General features: G+C 49.5%; 2 protein-coding genes across 3 annotated transcripts; both read left to right on the top strand.

The window, feature by feature from the left end:
• The first annotated feature begins 807 nt into the window (after window positions 1-807).
• On the top strand, window positions 808-10,064 carry LOC145541136 (intercellular adhesion molecule 2-like). Its single transcript, XM_081576760.1, has 6 exons — window positions 808-892; window positions 4,435-4,538; window positions 6,019-6,276; window positions 7,505-7,825; window positions 8,483-8,605; window positions 8,873-10,064. Exons 2-6 carry the CDS (start codon window positions 4,478-4,480, stop codon window positions 8,905-8,907), a joined length of 798 nt encoding a protein of 265 aa, XP_081432886.1. The 5' UTR covers window positions 808-892; window positions 4,435-4,477; the 3' UTR covers window positions 8,908-10,064.
• Window positions 10,065-15,425: 5,361 nt separating this feature from the next.
• Window positions 15,426-24,577, top strand: LOC145541134 (intercellular adhesion molecule 2-like). 2 transcript variants are annotated; one of them, XM_081576759.1, is made up of 5 exons: window positions 15,426-15,564; window positions 19,137-19,240; window positions 20,722-20,979; window positions 22,209-22,529; window positions 23,029-24,577. In XM_081576759.1, the coding sequence occupies exons 2-5, from the start codon at window positions 19,168-19,170 to the stop codon at window positions 23,157-23,159; spliced, it is 783 nt and encodes a 260-aa protein (XP_081432885.1). In that variant the 5' UTR covers window positions 15,426-15,564; window positions 19,137-19,167; the 3' UTR covers window positions 23,160-24,577. The 2 variants fall into 2 exon arrangements, with proteins under 2 accessions (XP_081432885.1, XP_081432883.1); XM_081576757.1 differs by having other exon boundaries at window positions 15,434-15,564; window positions 18,966-19,240; window positions 23,029-24,575.
• Window positions 24,578-25,255: the final 678 nt, after the last annotated feature.

Raw genomic sequence — 25,255 nt, 5'->3', positions numbered from 1 at the left:
GCAAAACCTCTGCTTGTGGGTGAGCCCAGCTGGCTGCCTAGCACCCAGCTCTGAAACTCTGCCTGTTTGTACAAAGCTACTCTGCAGGGGAGGGTTTTTTTTTAATTGTTAGGTGAATTGGCATATGTGAAAAGACCTCAGAACACAATCATTCTTAGTTGTAAGTAGAAGAACCACAGGGTGGTTGGGCATGTCAAATACAGGGAAGACCTTGCTCCCTGATGTTGACAAGCCTCCTGCAGGGGTTCAGTGGGCGGCTCATCCTGGATGTGTCTTGTTCGTCAAAGAGCCCCAGCAGCACAGAAACCAGAAATCCAAAGAAAGGGTGCAGAGGGAATTCCCTGCTGGTCCAGTGATTAGTAGCAGTTTCACTGCCATGACCCAAGCTTAATTCCTGGTTGAGGAACTAAGATTCCCAACCAGGGGATCTTCAGCATCTATGGCCTCAATTGTGTTGGTCCCTTGCATGCATGCGTACATGCTCAGTCGTGTCCCACTCTTTGGGACCCCATGCACTGTACCCCGCCAGATTCCTCTGTCCATGAGATTTCCTGGGTAAGAATACTAGAGTGGGGTGCCATTTCATTCTCCAGGGGATCTTCCTGACTCAGGAATCGGCTCCCACATGGGCAGGTGGATCCTTCACCGATAAGCCACCTGGGATGCCCCAGTATATATTTACCGGGGTTTAAAGCAAGAGGTAATAATCTGAAAGTGATGTTAGTATGAGGTCAGAGCTGGGACAGGAAGCACGTGACTTCTGAGAGGTGAAATCAGTTAAAAACCAGGCGGCATTTTTGAACCAGCAACAACCCAAGGAACAACGGCTGCTGGAGGCTGGACCCTGGCCACCCTGCTTCCCCATCACAGCACCACCTGTTAGCTGATACAGGTAAGGTGATGCTCCCGGCTTCCCTCTTGGCAGAGTGGAAAGGGCTAGGGATAGATTCTCAGTCAACACTTGAGTTCTTGTTCTTTCTCTCCCTGTCTCCCCATAAGCCCAGGGGCTGGAGTTGTTACAAAATTTCCTCCAGCTGGTTGGTTGTTGCATGAGGAGCTCACGTCAGCCATCTCTCTGAGTCCAACAGCCCATTGCTTTGTGGTTATTTCCTGGTTTTGTCCTTTCTCTTCCTCTCCTGCTCTGTCAACCACACAACCGTCTTAGAAGCGTGGGGCTGCCTTCCCTCCATGGCCCACGTGGATCCAGATCATCTTGCCTGAGCTCTGAGCTGATGCTTAGGGGACAAGTATAGTCCCCAGCCTCTTGGGGTCACACCCAAGGTTCCTGATGAATCCTATTCAGTGAAGTCCTACCTGGTTAGAAGGGACTTTCCTACTCTCTGGCTCATAGTCTCAAGGAGCCTCTTCTTTCTAGATATGTAGGAATTTCTCTTTTCCCTTTGTATTCTTTTTGTAAAATTTAATATGTGACACATAATGAACACATCTATGTAACATGCATGTGCATTGTACAGTAAGATAATACAATGAACATCCCTGAACCCAACACTCAACCCAAGGATGAACTACCACTGAACTTTCCATCTACCTACTGTGCTACTCACCTCCCACCCAGACATAGATAACCACCCTCCCAAAGTCTGTTTTTACTGTTCTCTTGATATTTTTAATTTAGTGCCTTATCACATGCATTTATTTTCATTTTACGAAATAGTTATATAACATATTCTGTGTGCCAGCTGCTGTTTTCAACACTTTTAAATTTTGTCATTGAATTAGTTTAATCCACACACCATTCCCATAAGGAATGTGCTATGGTTAATCCCATTTTACAGAAGAGAAAACTAAGGCCCAGAGAGATTAAAATGACTTGCTCAGGGTCATAGAGATAGTAAGAACGGGAGAGGTTTCTGGTTCTTAGTGCAAGAGTTTGTGTTGGGCATATATCTAAGGGTGGAATTGTGGGTTAGAGGGTATAACAGAGGGTATAGTACCCTCTAGGTCCATCCATGTTGTCAAAAATGGCAATATTTCATTCTTTGTGGCTGAATAATATTCCGTTGTGTACTTATACCAACCACATCTTTATTCATGCATCTATGGATGAACATTCAGGTGGCTTTCGCATGTTGGCTATTGTAAATGATGCCACAGCGAACCTTGGTGTGCATATATGTCATTGACTTAGTGCTTTTGTTTTCTTCAGAAGAATACCCAGAATTGAAATTGCTGGATCATACGGCAGTTCTATTTTTCATTTTTTCAGGCACCTGCACACTTTTCTCCACAGCATTTGCACCAATTTACAATCCCACCGAGAGTACACGAGGGCTCCCTCTTCTCCACACCCCTGCCAATGTTTTTATTTGTTGTCTTTGATGATAACCATTCTGACAGTGGCTGGGTGATATCTCATTGTGGCTTTGATGTGACTTTCCCTCATGATTAATGATGTTGAGCATCTTTTCACATTTGCTTCATTATTCATGATAGAGAGATGTTGTATTAAAATTTCTTGCTATGATGATGGTTTTATCTCTTTGTTGTTCCTTCAAGCTAAGTGCTTACAAGTTACAACAGTTATAATTTCTGTATGAATTGACCGTTTAATCTAGGTACTCACTGTATCCCTAATAAATATTTTTTTCTTCAATTCCTTTTTCTTTGATATGAATAGACCTTTCCCGGCTTTTCTTTTGGTTAGCTTTTGCCTGGTGTCTCTTTTTTCATTCTTCGACGGTCAACCATTCCACACTCTTACTCATCGGATGTGTCTCATAAACAATGTAGAACTGGGTTTTGTCTTTAAATATTTTTGAAGTGTAATGTGACGAACCTCCCTGGGGTTCCAGGGGCTAAGACTTCGAGCTCCCAGTGCATTGGGCCTGGGTTCCATCCCTGGTCAAGGAACTAGATCCCACATGCCAGAACTACGACTTGGTGCAGCCAAATAAATATATATTTTAAAAATGTAATTTGAGATAAAAATTTAGAAATGACTTCCTCTAAACCTGCTAAAAGCTGAGTTTAAAAACCTGCATTTTCTTTATATTTGGCCATGCCACACGCATATGGAATGTGCATATGGAATGTTTGTTCTGTAAACAGGGATCAAACACTTGCCCACGGTGTGGAAGCAAAGAGTCTTAACGACTGGAACCCCAGGGAAGTCATAAAAGTCTGAATTTTCAGTAATAATCCATAGCTGCAACAATCCTAACCAAGAAGTTTGCCTTCCAAGGTGGTGTGTTTGAGCTATTTTTCTGTTGTTTTTCAGTCGCTAAGTCGTGTCGACTCTTTTCACCCCCATGGACTATAACACACCAGGCTCCTCTGTCCTCCACTATCTCCATTTTTTTTTCTTAGTAGATTTCTTTTTAGAAGAGCATCTTTAGGCTTACAGCAAAACTTAGGTGAAGTAGAGACTTGCCACATACCTCCTGTCCCCACACATGCACAGCCTCTCCTATTATCAACATCCCCCACCAGAGTGGTCCATCTGTTATGACTGATGAACCTGCATTGACACGTCATTATCACCCAAAGACCGCTGGTGACATTACAGTTCGGTCTTGGTGTGTACCTTCTGTGGGTTTGGACAAATGTGTACTGACACCTGTGCACCATTGTCGTAGCAAAGAGAGCAGTTTCTCCGTCCTGAATATCCTCTCTGCTCTTTCTGTCCATTTCTCCCTCTCTTTAATCCCTGGCAACCACGAAATCTCCAACCAACCACTCTTCATTCCTAAATTCTCACCTCAGTTCCATCACATAATATCTTTCTGATTTAGGCAAGGTATTAATTCACATGAGCCTTGAACTGCCTCAGATGCACAATCAAAATTGGTAGATTTGGGGCGATAATGAGACAATGTATTAAAACCTTAATTTAGTCCCTAACAGAGAAGAGGCATCAATGAAATGCTACTTTCCTTTTCCTTCCTCTTTGTCTTAGCAACGTGAAATCACGTTTAGCTAAGAAAAGAGACAGGAAAGTGCCTGGGGACCCTGTGCATCACCAGAAATCTACAGGGGGAGGGGCAGAGGACAGAGGAGAAGGTCCAGCGATCGCCTCCCAACCCTCTTTCCAACTTGGAAAGTCCCTCCCTTGTTGACCCCAATACTGTGTCCTGTGAGATTCGGGGTTCCCCAGATTTGGGGCGTGTAGCGGTGACTGTGCTGTGTGCACACATATCACACACACATGAGCCCCAGGTGCCTGCACCACCCCTCACAGGAGTGTGCCAGGAGGACTAGGTTATGTCCCGCTTATCAGCTGACTCCTGGCTTCCTCTGCCCAGCTTCTTGCAGACCTGTTGCCCTTGGAGCTGGCTTTCCATGTAGCCTCCCCAAAACCACTCAGATAATGAGAAGAAATATGGTCATCAGCTGACAGAAGGCTGGGGGTTCCGGACCGCAGCTGCAAGTCCTCCCCGGCCGCCTCCCTGACCGTTGCCCTTCACCTCTCTGCAGGCAGTCCTCAGCTGTTCCTGTGAGCCTGCGGAGGCCACTCGAGATGTCCCTTTTAGGTGGCTGGGGAACGCTCACAGCCGTTCTCTCGCTGCTCTGCTGCCGAGGTGAGCCTGGGGCTCTAGACTGGGTGTGTGTGAGCCAAAGGTTAGGGCGCCTGTTCCCCTGGTGTTGTGTGGAGAAAGGGGTCCTGGTCCCGAAGTCGCTTAGGCTTTGAGCACAGCGGCTGCCCCCAAGGGTGTGGGATGCTATTGAAGCCTGGTTTCCCCAGGACCCCATGACCCCGGGGCAGCAGATGGGGGACCTGGCCTTCACACTTTGGGTTGAACAGGCCCCATAACTTCAGGGTGTGTGGATGTGGCAAGTAGTGGAGACTGATGGGGAGACTAAGGGAGGCTGGGGCTCAAGGGAAAGTGAGGGTACATCCCAGCTGGTCTTCAGAGGTGACCCAGTGGACAGCAGAGGTCAGTGGAGGGCGTCGTCTTCCGCTGACCATCAAAGTGAAAATGAAGCCCTTTTGCGTGGTCCAGGGGACAGCGAAGGAGAATGCCTCCAGGTGCTGAGCACTCTGTTTTGGAAAGCCTCTCAGGTGCTTTCATGACAACCATACCCAAAAGGGATTACTAGCCCATTTGACAGATGGAGAAACTGAGGCTCAGGAGGGAAGCGCTTTGCTCAAGGCCACAGAGCTGGCAAACACGGGATTCAAATGCAGATCTCTCTCTCTCCCTACAGAACCTTTCTCTTTCCCCAGCTGAGGGCTAGGTGGGGGCATGTGGGTGTTGCTGGTAGAAACACAGGACACAGCACAGGCCCAGGTGGCCGAGATCAGTTCAGATTCTTGGGCTTCTTCCTTGCTGGGCTCCAGCCATCCTGGTGTCTTCTCCTCCAGCGTCTTGGCGCTGGTGGTTTTCTGCCCTCTGCTGATACCTGGCAGCCAAGCTCCCCCCATTTCCTTCCTCCTTTCCTCAAATGTCAGTGTTTCCATGAAACCTGAGCACAGCATTGCACGTGGCAGCCCCACCCCACTCCCTATGTCCTTTCCCAGGCACTCTCACCAACCGAAAGCTGGCTAGTTCCCTTGTTAGTTCCTCTGTGTCCTTCGCGGCAGTGTGAGCTCCACAAAGGGAAGCCTTGGTCTTCTTCTGTCTCTGATGGCTCCCCAGAGCCTAGAATGGTGCCTGCCACACAGCCGGTGTTCTACAAGGATTTTCAGAAGAGAGGGAAGGAGTGAGGGACGAGCCGAACTCATGGCCATGGGGCCTGAGAGGACAGGATCCACCTCCATTTCAGGGAGGCTTGAGCAGAGGAGGGGTCATTTGGGCTGGGGGGCGAAGTTCGATTATAATCTCCATGGGGATAGAAGATGTGCATGAGGAAAACTCACCTGGAGTTGACAAGCGGGAAGAGCGGTCAGGGGCAGGGAGACAACTAGGGCGCAGCCCCCTTGGTCTAGACCAGAGGCAGTAATGTCTGAACAAGGAGAGAGAAGCAGAATGGACCCCTTGATCAGGGTGCCCACCATGGGCAGCTCCACCGGGCAGCACAGCGGGGGTGTCTTCTGCCCAGTGTGTTCTGTCCTTCCAGGGTCTGGTGAGAAGGTGTTCGAGGAGCCAGAGCACCTGATGGTGGGGTCTGGAGATTCTCAGTTCATTAATTGTACTGCCAGTTGTCCGGACCCCAAGAAACTTGGTCTGGAGACAGACCTAAACAAGACTCTCCTCGAGAGCCAGCCTCAGTGGAAGCTATTCAAGGTCTTCAACATCTCCAAGGATGAGGAGCTCCTGTGCAGTTTCACCTGCGCCGGCAAGCAGACGTTGAAAGTTTTCAGGATCACCGTGTTCCGTGAGTGTCACCCACAGGTCTACTCTGCAAACCCAGACAGAACTGCGCTGTCTCTGCTCCTGGGCCCTCTCCTATGGCCCCCACCTCCCTGGGCTCCTGGATCCAGGCCACAGGCTCCGAATCTGCTCATACCCTCCCCTGGCCTCTTTGAACCCTGCCAGCTATCGGGATTTTGAGATTTGCTCAGAGGCAGACAACCCAAGCAAGGTTGAGACAAATCTAAAAGTCGTTTCCCACAGTCTCCCCCCAGCTGGAGAGCACCCACATCACCAGAACAACCCATATCCCATGACAAGCAACAGGGACCCCATCAGGAGGGCTGGCATACTCTCCAGTAATCCATTCACCTCCTGGAAAGAAGGTCGTGGTCTTATCTCCCCCTGAGGGCCCTTTGCAAATGTGTGACCGTCACACAGATACACACCTGCCCACGGGCCACGGAGACCATGGAGAGACCAGGTTTCTCTCAGAAGCTCGGCACCCAGGGTATCACTCAGAACTATCATCATTGGATCAAATGAGTAGAAAGATGTCCTAAATCTACCATATTATCCTGAGGTAATGGAGGCTAGGTATTCTCGTTCAAAAATGAACCCAGGGAGATGTCCTCATGGTCCAGTGGCTAAGACTATGCACTTCCAATGTAGGGGACCCAGGTTTGATCCTTGGTCAGGGAACAGATCCCACATACCACAACTAAGAAAGACCTGACACAACCAAAGAAAATTTTTTTTTTAAAGGAACTAGGGTACCATCGAGTTTAATAGCTTAGGGATAGAGATAGCTCTAAACCTGATTCTGTAAATGAAGGCAGCTCTGACTTCAGGCCCCGCCTCTAAAGAATCTCACAATTCAGGGCCCCCTTCCAGTGAGTCCTTCCTTCTAAGTCTCTGTCAATAAAACTATACAACTGTTTAATTTTTGAAATTTCTATTGAATTTATGAAGAGGAAAGAGACACAGCCAAAATTTTTACCTTTCTAGTTGACTGAACAGATTTTGAATCTTTTCTTTGTAGACACCAGGTCACCTCCTTTCTTGTCCATTCCAGAAGTCATCATGTCCCTGAAACTACCACCCAGGACATCCTTCACCCTGAACTGCTTCCTCCTTCCAGCCCCAGGCTACTTCCTGAGAACACCATCGTCACAGGGGATGGTCTGGGCTGGGTGGGGCCTGCCGGAGCTGCACCCCCAGCCTCACCAGACCTCCCTTCCGCTTTCCTGCAGACCCTCCAAAGCAAGTGCTGCTGACGCTGTCGCCCACCTCAGTGGTCATAGGGACACCGTTCACCATCGAGTGCAGGGTCCCCGCCGTGGCACCCCAGGAATGCCTCACTCTCACCCTGCTCCGCGGTACTGAGATCTTGTGCAATCAGATCTTTGTGGGGACAACCCTTTCCCCCCAAGAAGCCGTGGTAACCCATCACACCACAGCTCACAGGGAAGACGGCTACTATAACTTCTCGTGCGAGGCCCAGATGGACCTGCGCTCTCACGGCGGTGGCCTGGTCCACAGGGTCTCAGATCCCCAGAGGCTTGAAGTCAAAGGTGAGGGGGAGCCCATAGATCAGGAGCAGGGACATTCACTTTCAGCCCCTCAGGGGAAGAAAACGCCTTCGCCCCACCCTCTGCCAGCTCAGGGGCGGCACTCGGGGACATGACACTTGATCCCTGGGGTTCCCGGGGGCTCCTGGCGAGTTCCCAGCTTGGATGCCAGTTCCTGGCCATGAGAGAGCTGGGTGACCTTAACCAAGTCAAGCTCCTCTCTCTGGCCTTGACCCCTATCTGCAATGATAAATTTGACCTGACTGACCCCTAAGGTCCCCTGGAGCCCTGCTCTTCTGTGACTCTAGATGGCCAAGATCCTCTTTGTCTTCAGAGAGTTTGGCAGAAGGTCACTCATCTCTGCCCAGGGAGGGGCTTGGCCTGGACCAGGCCACAGTCCTGACCATGAGGTCTGGCAGCACATGACAAGGGGACCATCTGAGTGCATCTGCCCTCATGGTCTCACGGAGGCCGGCTGGTGGCCTGCACCACGGTCCCCTTTCCCTCTAGTGATAACACCGTTTGCCACCCATGCCTGTACTGCAGACTGACAGCTGGATGCCCGGGGGTGGGGGGTGGGTGACGGGTGGATGGCTGCCCCCTTGGGCCTGGTGTCTGGGACGGGAGGACTTCTGTGACCTCTACCCATTCTCTCCCCAGAGCCCGAACCCAACAACCCGATGGTGATCATCATCGCGATCGTGATAGGGGTGCTGCTCTCTTTTGTGACATCCATCCTCCTGTGGTTTGTCTTCAGCCATATGTGGCTCCAGGGGCGGACAGGTAATTATCGTGTGCAGACCACTTGAAGGAGGCTGATCGGGAGGCACCAGGCACAGCCTATGTGAGCAGCGTGGCCACTGTCATGGCGGCCACTGGAACTCAGTGTGGCTCCTTAGGCTGCGGTCCAGGCCTGGCTGAGGGCCCATGACAAACAGCCTGAATACAAACAGCTGGACTCAACCCTGTGCCTCGTGTCACCTTCTGTGAACGGCCAGGAAGGGGAGCCACCAGGCCTGCCTGAACTTCTGTCTCCACATGTCTCCTCAGCCTCCCTCCGCCCTCTCCTTCAGAGGCATTCCTGAGCCCCAGCAAACCCAGGTCCTGCTGTGCCCCCAGGCTGACCCGCCTGGGCACCAGGCACCCACTCTCATCGGCCCCTGAGTGACTCCTTCCTCCTGAGGGAGGGTGGGCAGCCACGCCCTGGCCCAGAGGGACAGTGCGGGGAACCAGCTGGTGAGATCCCACCCATGACAGAGTCATGAGGAGAAGACCAGATGAGCAGAGCAACTCAGGCCTCAGGGATTCTCAGAAGGCTGCTTCAGCACTCACCTTAAAGATGATATTTCTCTTTCTGATGCTTGCTATAATAAACCTCTTCTTATCTTCTCTGACTTAGGTAGAAGGCCTTTCCTGGTCTCTTCCCAAATAGATCAGTTGAAAACCTTAATCGACAAGGCCCCAGAACGGTGGCACCCTATTTGATTATCTAGGATACAGAGTATTTTAATCTAAACTTCCCTTGCTAGCATTTTAGTCTGTTTAACAAGTGTGCCTGTGCCTTTGGAGCTCATGTGCATGACTGCTCCTTAACAATAAAACAGTATTGAGAGGCTCCGCACAGAAAGCCCCAATGGGCACAGAACCCTTCGTAGGAAAAAAGGCTTATTAGGAAATATAAGAAATATTGCTTTATAAAACTGTTACTTAGTCTATATTTACTCACTATGTTTTTGCTCTTAATGTATTTAGCCTATATAATGAAAGCATAATAGTTAGAGATTTATATAAATAGAAGTTTAGCTTTAATACAAATAATAAAACAATTGTTGATTTAACTGATGATTCTTACTTAGAGCTGACCTTCAGCTTGCTGTTCTATGATTTTATGGAACCACATTCTTTTCTGTTAAACTCAAGGCATAGGACAGATTACCGAAAACAGGTTTTACCTTGAAACTTTCTGTTGATGAAACTTTCCTGCTGTGCCTGATACAAAAGTGTTCTGGCTGATCAACCCTTATCAATAAAGAGTCACAAGACGTTAGCAGGCCCCGACACCAGAAGATGATGTAAACGAAATGAACTAAGATAGGCAAACGGTGTCGATAAGGGTCAACACTGTTGACCCATTAAACTGATTTGGTATGACTGTACACTTCACATTTGTTTCTATGTACCACTAAAGATATAAAAGCTGTCTTGAAAACAGTAAAGTCAGGAGACACTTGGAAACACCGAGACTCACTGTGTCTTCTCATTCGCATCGCCTACGCCTTCCATCCTGAGGGAACCCTGGACCAGCTGGAGCAGGACTCCAGCAGGGCAGAGAGACCCTCTGTTCCCACGTGGCCCTCCAGGACATGGCTCTGACTTCTCTCTTCTGCCAACAGAGCCAGCGTCCAGGGGTAAGTGAGGGTGCTCCAATGACTTGGCTCCAGAAGCCTCCCCAGAAGTCCTCGCCCACCACACTGGGCCTTCGGAGAGGCATGAAATCAAAAGCAGCCCTCGCCTCTTACCTCCTTTTCCGTTATTGGGCCAAATGGAGACCCTGCAGCCCTGGTCATCCAGAGAGAGGGGGAGAGGAGGAGGTCGAGGGAGGGCTCCGTCTCCCAGGCCTCTGCCAGCCAGGGCAGTGATCAGTTGGACAGGGTTGGCCTTTCATGTGGCTTCTGGGGCCTGGACGGGGCTCTAAGGGGCTCTCACTCGGATCAGAGATCAGGTTGGTTCAAGGTCTCCATGTGGTGGACACGGGACTCATTCACTCCAGGGAGAGGGCCTCGTTGGGGATGGGAGGGTAGGAAGGGTTGCCAGGTGTAGAAAGGGGTTGGCAGGCATGAGAGGGACACGGGGGCTCCAGGGGTGTGTGCAGCTCCGTGATCTAGCTGGTGTGGGCCCCAAGGCTGATGTCTGTTCTCATATCATGAGGCTCTCAACATCGTAGTAGTGAGAGAGTCAATTCCTAGGCAACTTGATAAGAAGTCTGGGTTCCCCAAGGTGGAGGAGTGAGGGGCCTGAAATTCTCAAGGAGGAGGAAAGAATAAACATCTCTTTCTCTCTGCATTCCTTAGTCTTAGTCACATGGTGTTGGTGGTTTAGTCGCTAAGCCGTGTCCGACTCTTGCGAACTGGCGGACTGTAGCCAGCCAGGCTCCTCTGTCGATGAGATTCTCCACTCAAGAAGCAAGAATACTGGAATGGGTTGCCATTTCCTTCTCCAGGGGATCTTCCTGACCCAGGAATCGAACCCAGGTCTCCCGCATTGCAGGCAGATTCTTTCCCAACTGAGCTACAAGAGAAACCCTTGGTCACATAAAACTATTTTTTATTTAAGGCCAGGAATTGATGATTATAACAAACAACTCAGTTTAAACTTTGTACTGAGGATTATATAACAACAATAAATCCTGCTTGAGGACAGTTTCTCCTTCCTGAAAACCTTTGGGCTAATCCTGTTATTTTAAAATGTAAATTATGGGAGTGGGTCTAGTAAGATCTTTGCAACCTAAAGACATTCTTTTAATTTATTGTAATAACTAATTTACAAAGTATATAACTCCCTTGCTAACACTAGCGAGGGGTGCACTCTCCATTCCCCTTCTGATGTCTGTGTCAGAAGCTTTCTCTGTCCTTTTCCTACTTTAATAAAACTCTGCTACACAAAAGCTCTTGAGGGATCAAGCCTGGTCTCTGGTATCTAAGCTAAATCTTCTTGGGAGATCACGAGTCAGACACCGTTCACTGTAAGCTATCGGTAGTCTGGGTGGAGAAGCACCCTCACCATGCCTGCCCCCTGCCTCAGTGGACCCCAAGAAAGAAAAGTTAAGGGGACAGAACCCTTGTCTGTGCTGATGATAATAGGACCGCCCCCCACTGCCCTAGGGCATGTGGCCCTTCCAGCATTCCCATCTATCCCTTGGCCTGGGCCCTGCTGACCACCCACCCGGTCCCTACCTGAAGCCCAGGATACATCTGCACCCACAGTTCCTATGGCACTGGTGCGTGGGTGTGGGGGCGCAGCTCTGCTGAGATGGAGAAGAGAAAAGAGATCCCCCATCAGAGTTCCTGGGGTGGCCTCAGCAATGTCAGCCACAGGTCTCCCCACACCACCCCTGGCCCCTGGCTACCTCTTTCAACCCCAGGGCAAGGCCCTCACAGCACCCAGACCCCCAGGCTCACTGAAGCTTCCCTTTTCTCAGATGCTGGATGGTGGTGCTGAACCGTGGTCAAGTCCTACAAGCAGGGTTGCTGTAGGGGAGGGGAAGGAGAGGGCGTGGCCAGGGGAGCAGGGCCTCAGGCCAGGCACTGGGCAGGGCAGGTAGTGATGGTGCAAAACCGGAGGCCCTTCCTCCTGGGGTTCCGACTCCTCCTCCTGTTGACCCTCCAGGGAGACCTGGGGACTGTGCACATGGAAGGGGACACAGTGTCAGACTCTCCCTGTCCCTGGCCCTTTCCGTGCTGTGCTCAGTCGCTTCAGTCTGTCCGACTCTTTACAACCCCCTGAACTATAGCCCGCCATGCTTATCTGTCCATGGGATTCTCCAGGCAAGAATATGGAATGGGTTGCCATTCCCTCCTTTAGGGGATCTTTCTGACCCAGTGATCGAACCTCAGCCCCCTACATCTCCTGCATTGGCAGGGGGACTCTTCACCACTTGGCCACTGGGAAAGCCCTGTCTTGGTCCCAGACATGATCTAATTTGTGTCTTTGCTAAGCCAGGACTTTCAGTGGTAGGCACGGAGGGGCAGGCCTGTGAGAGCAAAACCTCTGCTTGTGGGTGAGCCCAGCTGGCTGCCTAGCACCCAGCTCTGAAACTCTGCCTGTTTGTACAAAGCTACTCTGCAGGGGAGGTTTTTTTTAATTGTTAGGTGAAGTGGCATATGTGAAAAGGTCTCAGCACACAATCGTTCTGAGTTGTAAGTAGAAGAACCACAGTGTGGTTGTACATGTCAAATACAGGGAAGACCTTGGTCCCTGATGTTGACAAGCCTCCTGCAGGGGTTCAGTGGGCGGCTCATCCTGGATCTGTCTTGTTCATCAAAGACCCCCAGCAGCACAGAAACCAGAAATCCAAAGAAAGGGTGCAGAGGGAATTCCCTGCTGGTCCAGTGATTAGTAGCAGTTCCACTGCCATGACCCAAGCTTCATTCCTGGTTGAGGAACTAAGATCCCCAACCAGGGGATCTTCAGCAACTGTGGCCTCAATTGTGTTGGTTCCTTGCATGCATGCGTGCATGCTCAGTCATGTCCCACTCTTTGGGACCCCATGCACTGTACCCCGCCAGATTCCTCTGTCCTTGAGATTTCCCAGGCAAGAATACTGGTGTGGGGTGCCATTTCATTCTCCAGGGGATCTTCCTGACTCAGGAATTGGCTCCACATTGGCAAGTGGATTCTTCACCGATAAGCCACCTGGGACGCCCCAGTATATATTTACCGGGGTTTAAAGCAAGGGAAAACCACTAGTCCATTCAGTTATGACCTAGATCAAATCCCTTATGAGTATAAAGTGGAAGTGACAAATAGATTTAAGGGACTGGACCTGATAGTGAGTGCCTGATGAGCTATGGACAGAGATTCATGACATTGTACAGGAGACAGGGATCAAGAAAATCCCCATGGGAAAGAAATGCAAAAAAGCAAAATGGCTGTCTGAGGAGGCCTTCCGGATAGCTGGGAAGAGAAGAGAAGTGAAAAGCAAAGGAGAATAGGAAAAATATTCCCATCTGAATGCAGAGTTCCAAAGAATAGCAAGCAGAGATAAGAAAGCCTTCCTCAGCGATCTGTGCAAAGAAATAGAGGAAAACAACAGATTGGGAAATACTAGAGATCTCTTCAAGAAAATTAGAGATACCAAAGGAACATTTCATGCAAAGATAGGCTTGATAAAGGACAGAAATGGTATGGACCTAACAGAAGCAGAAGATATTAAGAAGAGGTGGCAACAATACACAGAAGAACTGTACATAAAAGATCTTCACAACCCAGATAATCACGATGGTGTGATCACTCACCTAGAGCCAGACACCCTGGAATGTGAAGTCAAGTGGGCCTTAAAAAGCATCACTACGAACAAAGCTAGTGGAGGTGATGGAATTCCAGTTGAGCTATTTCAAATCCTCAAAGGTGATGCTGTGAAAGTGCTGCACTCGATATGGCAGCAAATTTGGAAAACTCAGCAGTGGCCACAGGACTGGAAGAGGTCAGTCTTCGTTCCAATCCCAAAGAAAGGCAATGCCAAAGAATGCTCAAACTACCGCACAATTGCACTCATCTCACATTCTAGTAAAGTAATGCTCAAAATTCTCCAAGCCAGGCTTCAGCAATACATGAACCATGAACTTCCAGATGTTCAAACTGGTTTTAGAAAAGGCAGAGGAGCCAGAGATCAAATTGCCAATATCTGCTGGATCATCGAAAAAGCAAGAGAGTTCCAAAAAAACATCTATTTCTGCTTTATTGACTATGCCAACGCCTTTGACTGTGTGGATCACAATAAACTGTGGAAAATTCTGAAAGAGATGGGAATACCAGACCATCTGATCCGTCTCTTGAGAAACCTGTATGCAAGTCAGGAAGCAACAGTTAGAACTGGACATGGAACAACAGACTGGTTCCAAATAGGAAAAGGAGTCCGTCAAGGCTGTATATTGTCACCCTGCTTATTTAACTTATATGCAGAGTACATCATGAGAAACGCTGGGCTGGAAGAAACACAAGCTGGAATCAAGATTGCCGGGAGAAATATCAATAACCTCAGATATGTGGATGACACCACCCTTATGGCAGAAAGTGAAGAAGAACTAAAGAGCCTCTTGATGAAAGTGAAAGAGGAGAGTGAAAAAGTTGGCTTAAAGCTCAACGTTCAGAAAACTAAGATCATGGCATCTGGTCCCATCACTTCATGGAAAATAGATGGGGAAACAGTGGAAACAGTGTCAGACTTTATTTTGGGGGGCTCCAAAATCACTGCTGATGGTGATTGCAGCCATGAAATTAAAAGACGCTTACTCCTTGGAAGGAAGGTTATGGCCAACCTAGATAGCATATTTAAAAGCAGAGACATACTTTGCCAACAAAAGTGCGTCTTGTCAAGGCTATGGTTCTTCCAGTGGTGTTGTATGGATGTGAGAGTTGGACGGTGAAGAAAGCTGAGCGCCGCAGAATTGATGCTTTTGAACTGTGGTGTTGGAGAAGACTCTTGAGAGTCCCTTGGACTGCAAGGAGATCCAATCAATCCATCCTAAAAGCGATCAATCCTGGGTGTTCATTGGAAGGTCTGATGTTGAAGCTGAAACTCCAATACTTTGGCCACCTCATGCAAAGAGTTGACTCATTGGAAAAGACCCTAATGCTGGGTAGGATTGGGGGCGGGAGGAGAAGGGGACGACAGAGGATGAGATGGTTGGATGGCATCACCGACTCGATGGACATGGGTTTGGGTAGACTGTGGGAGTTGGTGATGGAGAGAGAGGCCTGGCGAGCTGCAATTCATGGGGTCGCAAAGAGTCGGACACGACTGAGCGACCGAACTGAACTGAAAGCAAGCGGTAATAAACTGAAAGTGATGTCAGTATGAGGTCAGAGCTGGGACAGGAATCGCGAGACTTCGGAGAGAGGAAGTCAGTTAAAAACCAGGCGGCAATTTTGAACCAGCAACAACCCAGGGAACAACGGCTGCAGGAGTCTGGACCCCGGCCACCCTGCTTCCCCATCACAGCAACATGTGTTAGCTGATACAGGTAAGGTGATGCTCCCGGCTTCCCTCTTGGCAGAGTGGAAAGGGCTTGGGATAGGTTGTTAGTCAACACTTGAGTTCTTGTTCTTTCTCTCCCTGTCTCCCCATAAGCCCAGGGGCTGGAGTTGCTACAAAATTTCCTCCAGCTGGTTGGTTGTTGCATGAGGAGCTCACGTCAGCCATCTCTCTGAGTCCAACAGCATATTGCTTTGTGGTTACTTCCTGGTTTTGTCCTTTCTCTTCCTCTCCTGCTCTGTCAACCACACAACCGTCTTAGAAGCGTGGAGCTGCCTTCCCTCCATGGCCCACGTGGGTCCAGGTTATCTGGACTGAGCTCAGAGCTGATGCTTAGGGGACAAGTATAGTCCTTAGCCTCTTGGGGTCACACCCAAGGTTCCTGATGAATCCTATTCAATGAAATCCTACCTGGTTAGAAGGGACTTTCCTACCCTGCAGCTCATACTTCCAAGGAGCCTCTTCTTTCTAGATATGTAGGAATTTCTCTTTTCCCTTTGTATTCTTTTTGTAAAATTTAATATGTGACACATAATGAACACATCTATGTAACATGCACGTGCATTGTACAGTAAGATGATACAATGAACATCCCTGAACCCAACAGTCAACCCAAGGATGAACTACCACTAAACTTTCCATCTACCTACTGTGCTACTCGCCTCCCACCCAGACATAGGTAACCACCCTCCCAAAGTCTGTTTTTACTGTTCTCTTGATATTTTTAGTTTAGTGCCTTATCACATGCATTTATTTTCATTTTATGAAATGGTTATATAACATATTCTGTGTGCCAGCTACTGTTTTGAACACTTTTAAATATTGTCATTTAATTAGTTTAATCCACACACCGTTCCCATAAGGAATGTGCTATGGTTAATCCCATGTTACAGAAGAGAAAACTAAGGCCCAGAGCGATAAAAATGACTTGCTCAGGGTCATAGAGATAGTAAGAACGGGAGAGGTTTCTGGTTCTTAGTGCAAGAGTTTGTGTTGGGCATATATCTAAGGGTGGAATTGTGGGTTATAGGGTATAACAGAGGGTAGAGTACCCTCTAGGTCCATCCATGTTGTCAAAAATGGCAATATTTCATTCTTTGTGGCTGAATAATATTCCGTTGTGTACTTATACCAACCACATCTTTATTCATGCATCTATGGATGAACATTCAGGTGGCTTTCACATGTTGGCTATTGTAAATGCTGCCACGGTGAACACTGGTGTGCATATATGTCGTTGAATTAGTGCTTTTGTTTTCTTCAGAAGAATACCCAGAATTGAAATTGCTGGATCATATGGCAGTTCTATTTTTCACTTTTTGAGGCACCTCCACACTTTTCTCCACAGCATTTGCACCAATTTACAATCCCACCAAGAGAACACGAGGGTTCCCTTTTCTTCACACCCCTGCCAATGTTTTTATTTGTTGTCTTTTTTTTTATTTATTTATTTTTTTTATTTGTTGTCTTTGATGATCACCATTCTGATAGTGCTGGGGTGATATCTCACTGTGGCTTTGATGTGACTTTCCCTCATGATTAATGATGTTAAGCATCTTTTCACATTTGCTTCATTACTCATGATAGAGAGATGTTGTATTAAAATTTCTTGCTATGATGATGGTTTTATCTCTTTGTTGTTCCTTCAAGCTAAGTGCTTACAAGTTTACAACAATTATAATTTCTGTATGAATTGACCGTTTAATCTAGGTACTCATTGTATCCCTAATAAATATTTTTGGTCTTAAAATTGCTTTTTCCTTGACATGAATAGAGCTTTCCCGGCTTTTCTTTTGGTTAGCTTTTGCCTGGTATATCTTTTTTCATTCTTCAACTGTCAATCATTCCACACTCTTACTCATCGGATGTGTCTCATAAACAATATAGAACTGGGTTTTGTGTTTAAATATTTTTAAAGTGCAATCTGAGGAACCTCCATGTGGGTCCAGGGGCTAAGACTTCGAGCTCCCAGTGCTGGGGCCTGGGTTCCATCCCCGGTCAGGGAACTAGATCTCACATGCCACAACTAAGACTTGCTGCAGCCAAACAAATATATATTTTAAAAATGTAATTTGAGATAAAAATTTAGAAATCACTTCTTCTAAACCTGCTAAAAACTGAGTTTAAAAACGTGCGTTTTCTTTCTATTTGGCCATGCCACACGCATATGGAATGTTTGTTTCATGACCAGGGATCAAACACTTGCGCACGATGTGGAAGCAAAGAGTCTTAACGACTGGAACCCAAGGGAAGTCATAAAAGTCTGCATTTTCAGTAACAAGCCATGGCTGCAAGAATGCTAACCAAGAAGGCTGCCTTCCAAGGTGGTGTGTTTGAGATATTTTTCTGTTCTTTTTGAGTCTCTAAGTCGTGTCAACTCTTTTCACTTCCATGGACTATAACACACCAGGCTCCTCTGTCCTCCACTATCTCCATTTTTTTTTTTTTTTTTTTTTGGAGATTTCTTTTTAGAAGAGCAGCTTTAGGCTTACAGCAAAACTTAGGGGAAGTAGAGACTTGCCACATGCCTTCTGTCCCCACACATGCACAGCCTCTCCTGTTCTCAGCATCCCCCACCAGAGTGGTCCATCTGTTAGGATTGACGAACATGCAAGACACGTCATTATCACTCAAAGACCGCCGGTGCCATTACGGTTCGGTCTTGGAGTGTACCTTCTGTGGGTTTGCACAAATGTGTACTGACACCTATGCACCACTGTCATAGCAAACAGAGCAGTTTCTCCGTCCTAAATATCCTCTCTGCTCTTTCTGTCCATTTCTCCCTCCCTTTAATCCCTGGCAACCACCAATTCTCCAACCAATCACTCTTCATTCCTGAATTCTCACCTCAGTTCCATCACCTAATATCGTTGTGATTTAGGCAAGTTATTAATTCACCTGAGCCCTGAACTTCCTCAGATACACAATCAAAATTGGTAGATTTGGGGCGATAATGAGACAATGTACTAAAACCTTAATTTAGTCCCTAACAGAGAAGAGGCATCGATGAAATGCTACTTTCCTTTTCCTTCCTCTTTCTCTTAGCAACGCGAAATCACATTTAGCTAAGAAAAGAGACAGGAAAGTGCCTGGGGACCCTGTGCATCACCAGAAATCTAAAGGGGGAGGGGCAGAGGACGGAGGAGAATGTCCAGCAATCGCCTCCCAACCCTCTTTCCAACTTGGAAAGTCTCTCCCTTGTTGACCCAATACTGTGTCCTGTGAGATTCAGGGTTCCCCAGATTTGGGGCTTGTAGCAGTGACTGTCCTGTGTGCACACACATCACACACACATGAGCCCCGGGTGCCCGCCCCACTCCTCACAGGAGTGTGCCAGGAGGACTAGGTTGTGTCCTGCTTATCAGCTGACTCCTGGATTCCTCTGCCCAGCTTCTTGCAAACCTGTTGCCCTCGGAGGGGGCCTTCCATGTGGCCACCCCAGCACCACTCAGATAATGAGAAGAAATACGGTCATCAGCTGACAGAAGGCTGGGGTTTCGGACCGCAGCTGCAAGTCCTCCCCGGCCGCCTCCCTGACTGGCGCCCTTCACCTCTCTGCAGGGAGTCCTCAGCTGTTCCTGTGAGCCTGCGGATGCCACTTGAGATGTCCCCTTTAGGTGGCTGGGGAACGCTGTTAGCCGTTCTCTCCCTGCTCTGCTGCCGAGGTGAGCCTGGGGCTCTAGACTGGGTGTGTGTGAGCCAAAGGTTAGGGCGCCTGTTCCCCTGGTGTTGTGTGGAGAAGGGGGTCCTGGTCCTGAAGTCTCTGAGACTTTGAGCACAGCGGCTGCCCCCATGGGTGCGGGATGCTATGCAAGCCTGGTTTCCCCAGGACGCCATGACCCCGGGGCAGCAGATGGGGGACCTGGCCTTCACACTTTGGGTTGAACAGGCTCCATAACTTCAGGGTGTGTGGATGTGGCAAGTAGTGGAGACTGATGGGGAGACTAAGGGAGGCTGGGGCTCAAGGGAAAGTGAGGGCACGTCCCAGCTGGTCTTTAGAAGTGACCCAGTGGACAGCAGAGGTCAGTGGAGGGCGTCGTCTTCTGCTGAACATAAATTGAAAACGAAGCCCCTTCTGTGTGGTCCAGGGGATGGTGAAGGAGAATGCCTCCAGGTGCTGAGCACTCTGGTTTGGAAATCCTCTCAGGTGCTTTCATGACAAGCATGCCGGAAAGGGATTACTAGCCCATTTGACAATGGAGAAACTGAGGGTCAGAAAAGGAAAGCACTTTGCCCAAGGCCACAGAGATGGCAAACACGGGATTCAAATGCAGATCTCTCTCTCTCCCTACAGAACCTTTCTCTTTCCCCAGCTGAGGGCTAGGTGGGGGCGTGTGGGTGTTGCTGGCAGAAACACAGGACACAGCACAGGCCCAGCTGGCCGAGATCAGGTCAGATTCTTGGGCTTCTTCCTTGCTGGGCTGCAGCCATCCTGGTGTCTTCTCCGCCAGGGTCTTGGCGCTGGTGGTTTTCTGTCCTCTGCAGGTACCAGGCAGCCAAGCTCCCCCCATTTCCTTCCTCCTTTCCTCAAATGTCAGTGTTTCCATGAAGCCTGAGCACAGCATTGCACGTGGCAGCCCCACCCCACTCCCTATGTCCTTTCCCAGGCACTCTCCACCAATGACAGGTTGGCTAGTTCGTTTGTTTGTTCCTCTGTGTCCTTCGTGGCAGTGTGAGCTCCACAAGGGGAAGCCTTGGTCTTCTTCTGTCTCTGATGGCTCCCCAGAGCCTAGAATGGTGCCTGCCACACAGCCGGTGTTCTACACGGATTTGCAGCAGAGAGGGAAGGAGTGAGGGACGAGCCGAACTCATGGCCATGGGGCCTGAGAGGACAGGATCCCCCTCCATTTCAGGGAGGCTTGAGCAGAGGAGGGTTCATTTGGGCTGGGGGGCGAAGTTCGATTATAATCTCCATGGGGATAGAAGATGTGCATGAGGAAGGCTCACCTGGAGTTGACAAGCAGGAAGAGCGGTCAGGGGCAGGGAGACAACTAGGGCGCAGCCCCCTTGGTCTAGACCAGAGGCAGTAATGTCTGAACAAGGAGAGAGGAGCAGAAGGGACCCCTTGATCAGAGAGCCCACCATGGGCAGCTCCACCAGGCAGGCAGCGGGGGTGTCTGCTGCCCAATATGTTGTGTCCTTCCAGGTTCTGGTGAGAAGGTGTTCGAGAAGCCAGAGCGCCTGATTATGGGGTCTGGAGATTCTCAGTTCATTAATTGTACAGCCAGCTGTACGGACCCCAAGAAACTTTGTCTGGAGACAGACCTAAGCAAGAGTCTCCTCAAGAGCCAGGATTGGTGTAAGCTATCCAAGGTCTTCAACTTCTCCAAGGATGAGGATCTCCTGTGCAGTTTCACCTGCACCGACAAGCAGACGACGGAAGTTTTCCGCATCACCGTGTTCTGTGAGTGTCACCCACGGGTCTGCTCTGAAATCCACACAGAGCTGCGCTGTCTCTGCTCCTGGGCACTCTCCTATGGCCCCCACCTCCCTGGGCTCCTGGATTCAGGCCACAGGCTCTGAATCTGCTCATACCCTCCCCTGGCCTCCTTGTACCCTGCCAGAAACCGGGAATTTGAGATTTGCTCTGAGGCAGACAACCCAAGCAAGGTTTAGAGAAATCTAAAAGTTGTTTCCTGCAGTCTCCTCCCAGCTGGGGAGCACCCCATCACCAGAACAACCCACATCCGATGACAAGCAACAGCGACCCAATCAGGAGGGCTGGCACACTCTCCAGTAATCCATTCACCTCTTCGAGAGAAAGTCCTGGTCTTATCTCCCCCTGAGGGCCCTTTGAAAATGTGTGACCATCACACACATGCACACCTGCCCACGGGCCACGGAGACCAGGGAGAGACCGGGTTTCTCTCAGAAGCTCGGCACCCAGCGTATCACTCAGAACTATCATCAGTGGATCAAATGAGTAGAAAGATGTCCTCAATCTACCATATTATGCTGAGGTAATGGAGGCTAGATATTCTAGTTCAAACATGAACCCAGGGAGATGTTCAGCTGGCCCATTGGCTAAGACTATGCACTCCCAATGCAGGGGACCCAGGTTTGATCCCTGGTCAGGGAACTAGATCCCACATACCACAACTAAGAAAGACCTGACACAACCAAAGAAATTTTTTTTTTTTTAAAGGAACTAGGGTACAATCGAGTTTAACAGCTATGTGATGGAGATAGTTCTAAACCTGGTTCTGAAAGTTAAGGCAGCTCTGACTCTAGGCACAGCCTCTGAAGAATCTCACAGTTCATGGCCCCGTTCCACTCAGTCCTTCCTTCTAAGTCTCTGTCAACAAAACTATCCAACTGTTTAATTTTTGAAATTTCTATTGAATTTATGGAGAGGAAAGAGACACAGCCAAAACTTTTATCTCTCTAGCTGACTGAACAGATTCTGAATCTTTTCTTTGTAGACACCAGGTCACCTTATTTCTTGTCCATTCCAGAAGTCATCATGTCCCTGAAACTACCACCCAGGACATCCTTCACCCTGAACTGCTTCCTCCTTCCAGCCCCAGCCCACTTCCTGAGAACACCGTCGTCACAGGGGATGGTCTGGGCTGGGTGGGGCCTGCCGGAGCTGCACCCCCAGCCTCACCAGACCTCCCTTCCGCTTTCCTGCAGACCCTCCAAAGCAAGTGCTGCTGACGCTGTCGCCCACCTCAGTGGCCATAGGGACACTGTTCACCATCGAGTGCAGGGTCCCCGCCATGGCACCCCAGGAATGCCTCACTCTCACCCTGCTCCGCGGTACTGAGATCTTGTGCAATCAGACCTTTGTGGGGAAAACCCACTTCCCCCAAGAAGCCGTGATCATCCATAACACTACAGCTCACAAGGAAGACGTCTACTATAACTTCTCGTGCGAGGCCCAGATGGACCTGCGCTCTCATGGCGGTGGCCTTGTCCACAGGGTCTCAGATCCCCAGAGGCTTCAAGTCAAAGGTGAGGGGGAACCCACAGATCAGGAGCGGGGACATTCACTTTCACCCCTCGGGGAAGAAAACGCCTTCGCCCCACTCTATGCAATGATAAATTTGACCTGACTGACCCCTAAGGTCCCCTGGATCCCTGCTCTTCTGTGAATCTAGATGGCCAAGATCCTCTTTGTCTTCAGAGAGTTTGACAGAAGCTCCCTCATCTCTGCCCAGGGATGGGCTTGGCCGGGACCACGCCACAGTCCTGACCATTAGGTCTGGCAGCGCATGGCAAGGGGACCATCTGAGTGCATCTGCTCTCATGGTCTCACGGAGGCCGGCTGGTGGCCTGGACCCTGGTCCTCCTTCCCTCTAGTGATAACACCGTTTGCCACCCATCCCTGCACTGCAGACTGACAGCTGGATCCCCAGGGGTGGAGGGTGAGTGACGGGTGGATGGCTGCCCCCCTTGGGCCTGGCGTCTAGGACGGGAGGACTTCTGTGACCTCTACCCCTTCTCTCCCCAGAGCCCGTGCCCAACAACCAGACGGTGATCATCATCGGGATCGTGATAGGGGCGCTGCTCTTGTTTGTGACATCCGTCCTCCTGTGGAGGTACTGCCGAGAGACAGGTAACAACTGTGTGTCGGCCGCTTAGAAGAGGCTGAGACGGAGCCACCAGGCACAGCCTATGTGAGCAGCGTGGCCACTGTCATGGCGGCCGCTGGAGTTCAGTGTGACTCCTTAGGCTGCGGTCCAGGCCTGGCTGAGGGCCCATGACAAACAACCTCAATACAAACAGCTGGACTCAAGCCTGTGCCTCGTGTCTCCTCCTGGGATCGGCCAGGAAGGGGAGCCACCAGGCCTGCCTGAACTTCTGTCTCCACATGTCTACTCAGCCTAGCTCTGCCCTCTCCTTGAGAGGCATTCCTGATCCCCAGCAAACCCAGGCCCTGCTGTGCTCCCAGGCTGACCCGCCCGGGCACCAGGCACCCACCCTCATCGGCCCCTGAGTGACTCCTTCCTCCTGAGGGAGGTTGGGCAGCCACGCCCTGGCCCAGAGGGGCAGTGTGGGGAGCCAGCTCACAAGATCCCACCCATCACAGAGTCAATGAGGAGAAGATCTGATGAGCGGAGCAACTCAGGCCTCAGGGATTCTCGGAAGGCTGCTTCAGCGCTCACCTTAAAGATGATATCTCTCTTTCTGATGCTTGCTATAATAAACCTCTTCTTATTTTCTGTGACTTAGGTAGAAGGCCTTTCCTGGTCTCTTCCCAAATAGATCAGTTGAAAACCTTAATCGACAAGGCCCCAGAACGGTGGCACCCTATTAGATTATCTAGGATATAGAATATTTTAATCTAAACTTCCCTTGCTAGCATTTTAGTCTGTTTAACAAGTGTGCCTGTGCCTTTGGAGCTCATGTGCATGACTGCTCCTTAACAATAAAACAGTATTGAGAGGCTCCGCACAGAAAGCCCCAATGGGCACAGAACCCTTCGTAGGAAAAATGCTTATTAGGAAATATAAGAAATATTGCTTTATAAAACTGTTACTTAGTCTATATTTACTCACTATGTTTTTGCTCTTAACGTATTTAGCCTATATAATGAAAGCATAATAGTTAGAGATTTATATAAATAGAAGTTTAGCTTTAATACAAATAATAAAACAATTGTTGATTTAACTGATGATTCTTACTTAGAGCTGACCTTCAGCTTGCTGTTCTATGATTTATGGAACCACATCCTTTTCTGTTAAGCTCAAGGCATAGGATAGATTACCGAAAACAGGTTTTACTTGAAACTTTCTGTTGATGAAACTTTCCTGCTGTGCTTGATACAAAAGTGTTCTGGCTGATCAACCCTTATCAATAAAGAGTCGCAAGACGTTAGCAGGCCCCGAGGCCAGAAGATGATGTAAACGAAAGGAACTAAGGTAGGCAAGGGTCAACACTGTTGACCCATTAAACTGATTTGGTATGACTCTACACTTCACATTTGTTCTATGTACCACTAAAGATATAAAAGCTGTCTTGAAAACAGTAAAGTCAGGAGACACTTGGAAACACCGAGACTCACTGTGTCTTCTCATTCGCATCGCCTACGCCTTCCATCCTGAGGGAACCCTGGACCAGCTGGAGCAGGACTCCGGCAGGGCAGAGAGACCCTCTGTTCCCACGTGGCCCTCCAGGACATGGCTCTGACTTCTCTCTTCTGCCAACAGAGCCAGCGTCCAGGGGTAAGTGTAGGGGCCCCAAAGGCTTGGCTCCGGGAGCCTCCCTGCAAGGCCTCCCCCACCACTCTGGGCCTTTAGAGGGCCATGGAATCAAAAGCAGTCCTCGCCTCTTACCTCCAGTTCTGCTATTGGGCCAAATGGAGACCCCGCAGCCCTGGTCATCCAGAGACGGGGAGAGGAGGAGGTCGAGGGAGGGCTCCATCTCCCAGGCCTGTGGCAGCCAGGGCAGTGATCAATGGGACAGGGTTGGCCTTTCATGTGGCTTCTGGGGCTTGGAAGGGGCTCTAAGGGGCTCTCACCCGGATCAGAGATCAGGTTGGTTCAAGATCTCCATGTGGTGGAGATGGGGCTCATTCTCCCCGGGGAGAGGGCGTGGTTGGGGATGGGAGGGTAGGAAGTGTTGATAGGGGTAGAAAGGTGTTGGCAGGCAAGAGAGGGACACGGGGGCTCCAGGGCTGTGTGCAGCTCCGTGATCTAGCCGGTGTGGGCCCCAGGGCTGCAGTCTGTTCTCATATC

Source organism: Giraffa tippelskirchi, chromosome 3, assembly GCF_054371585.1.
Source record: "Giraffa tippelskirchi isolate mGirTip1 chromosome 3, T2T-mGirTip1v1.2.pri, whole genome shotgun sequence".
NCBI lineage: Eukaryota > Metazoa > Chordata > Mammalia > Artiodactyla > Giraffidae > Giraffa > Giraffa tippelskirchi.
This window is presented reverse-complemented; position numbering and strand designations above follow the sequence as displayed.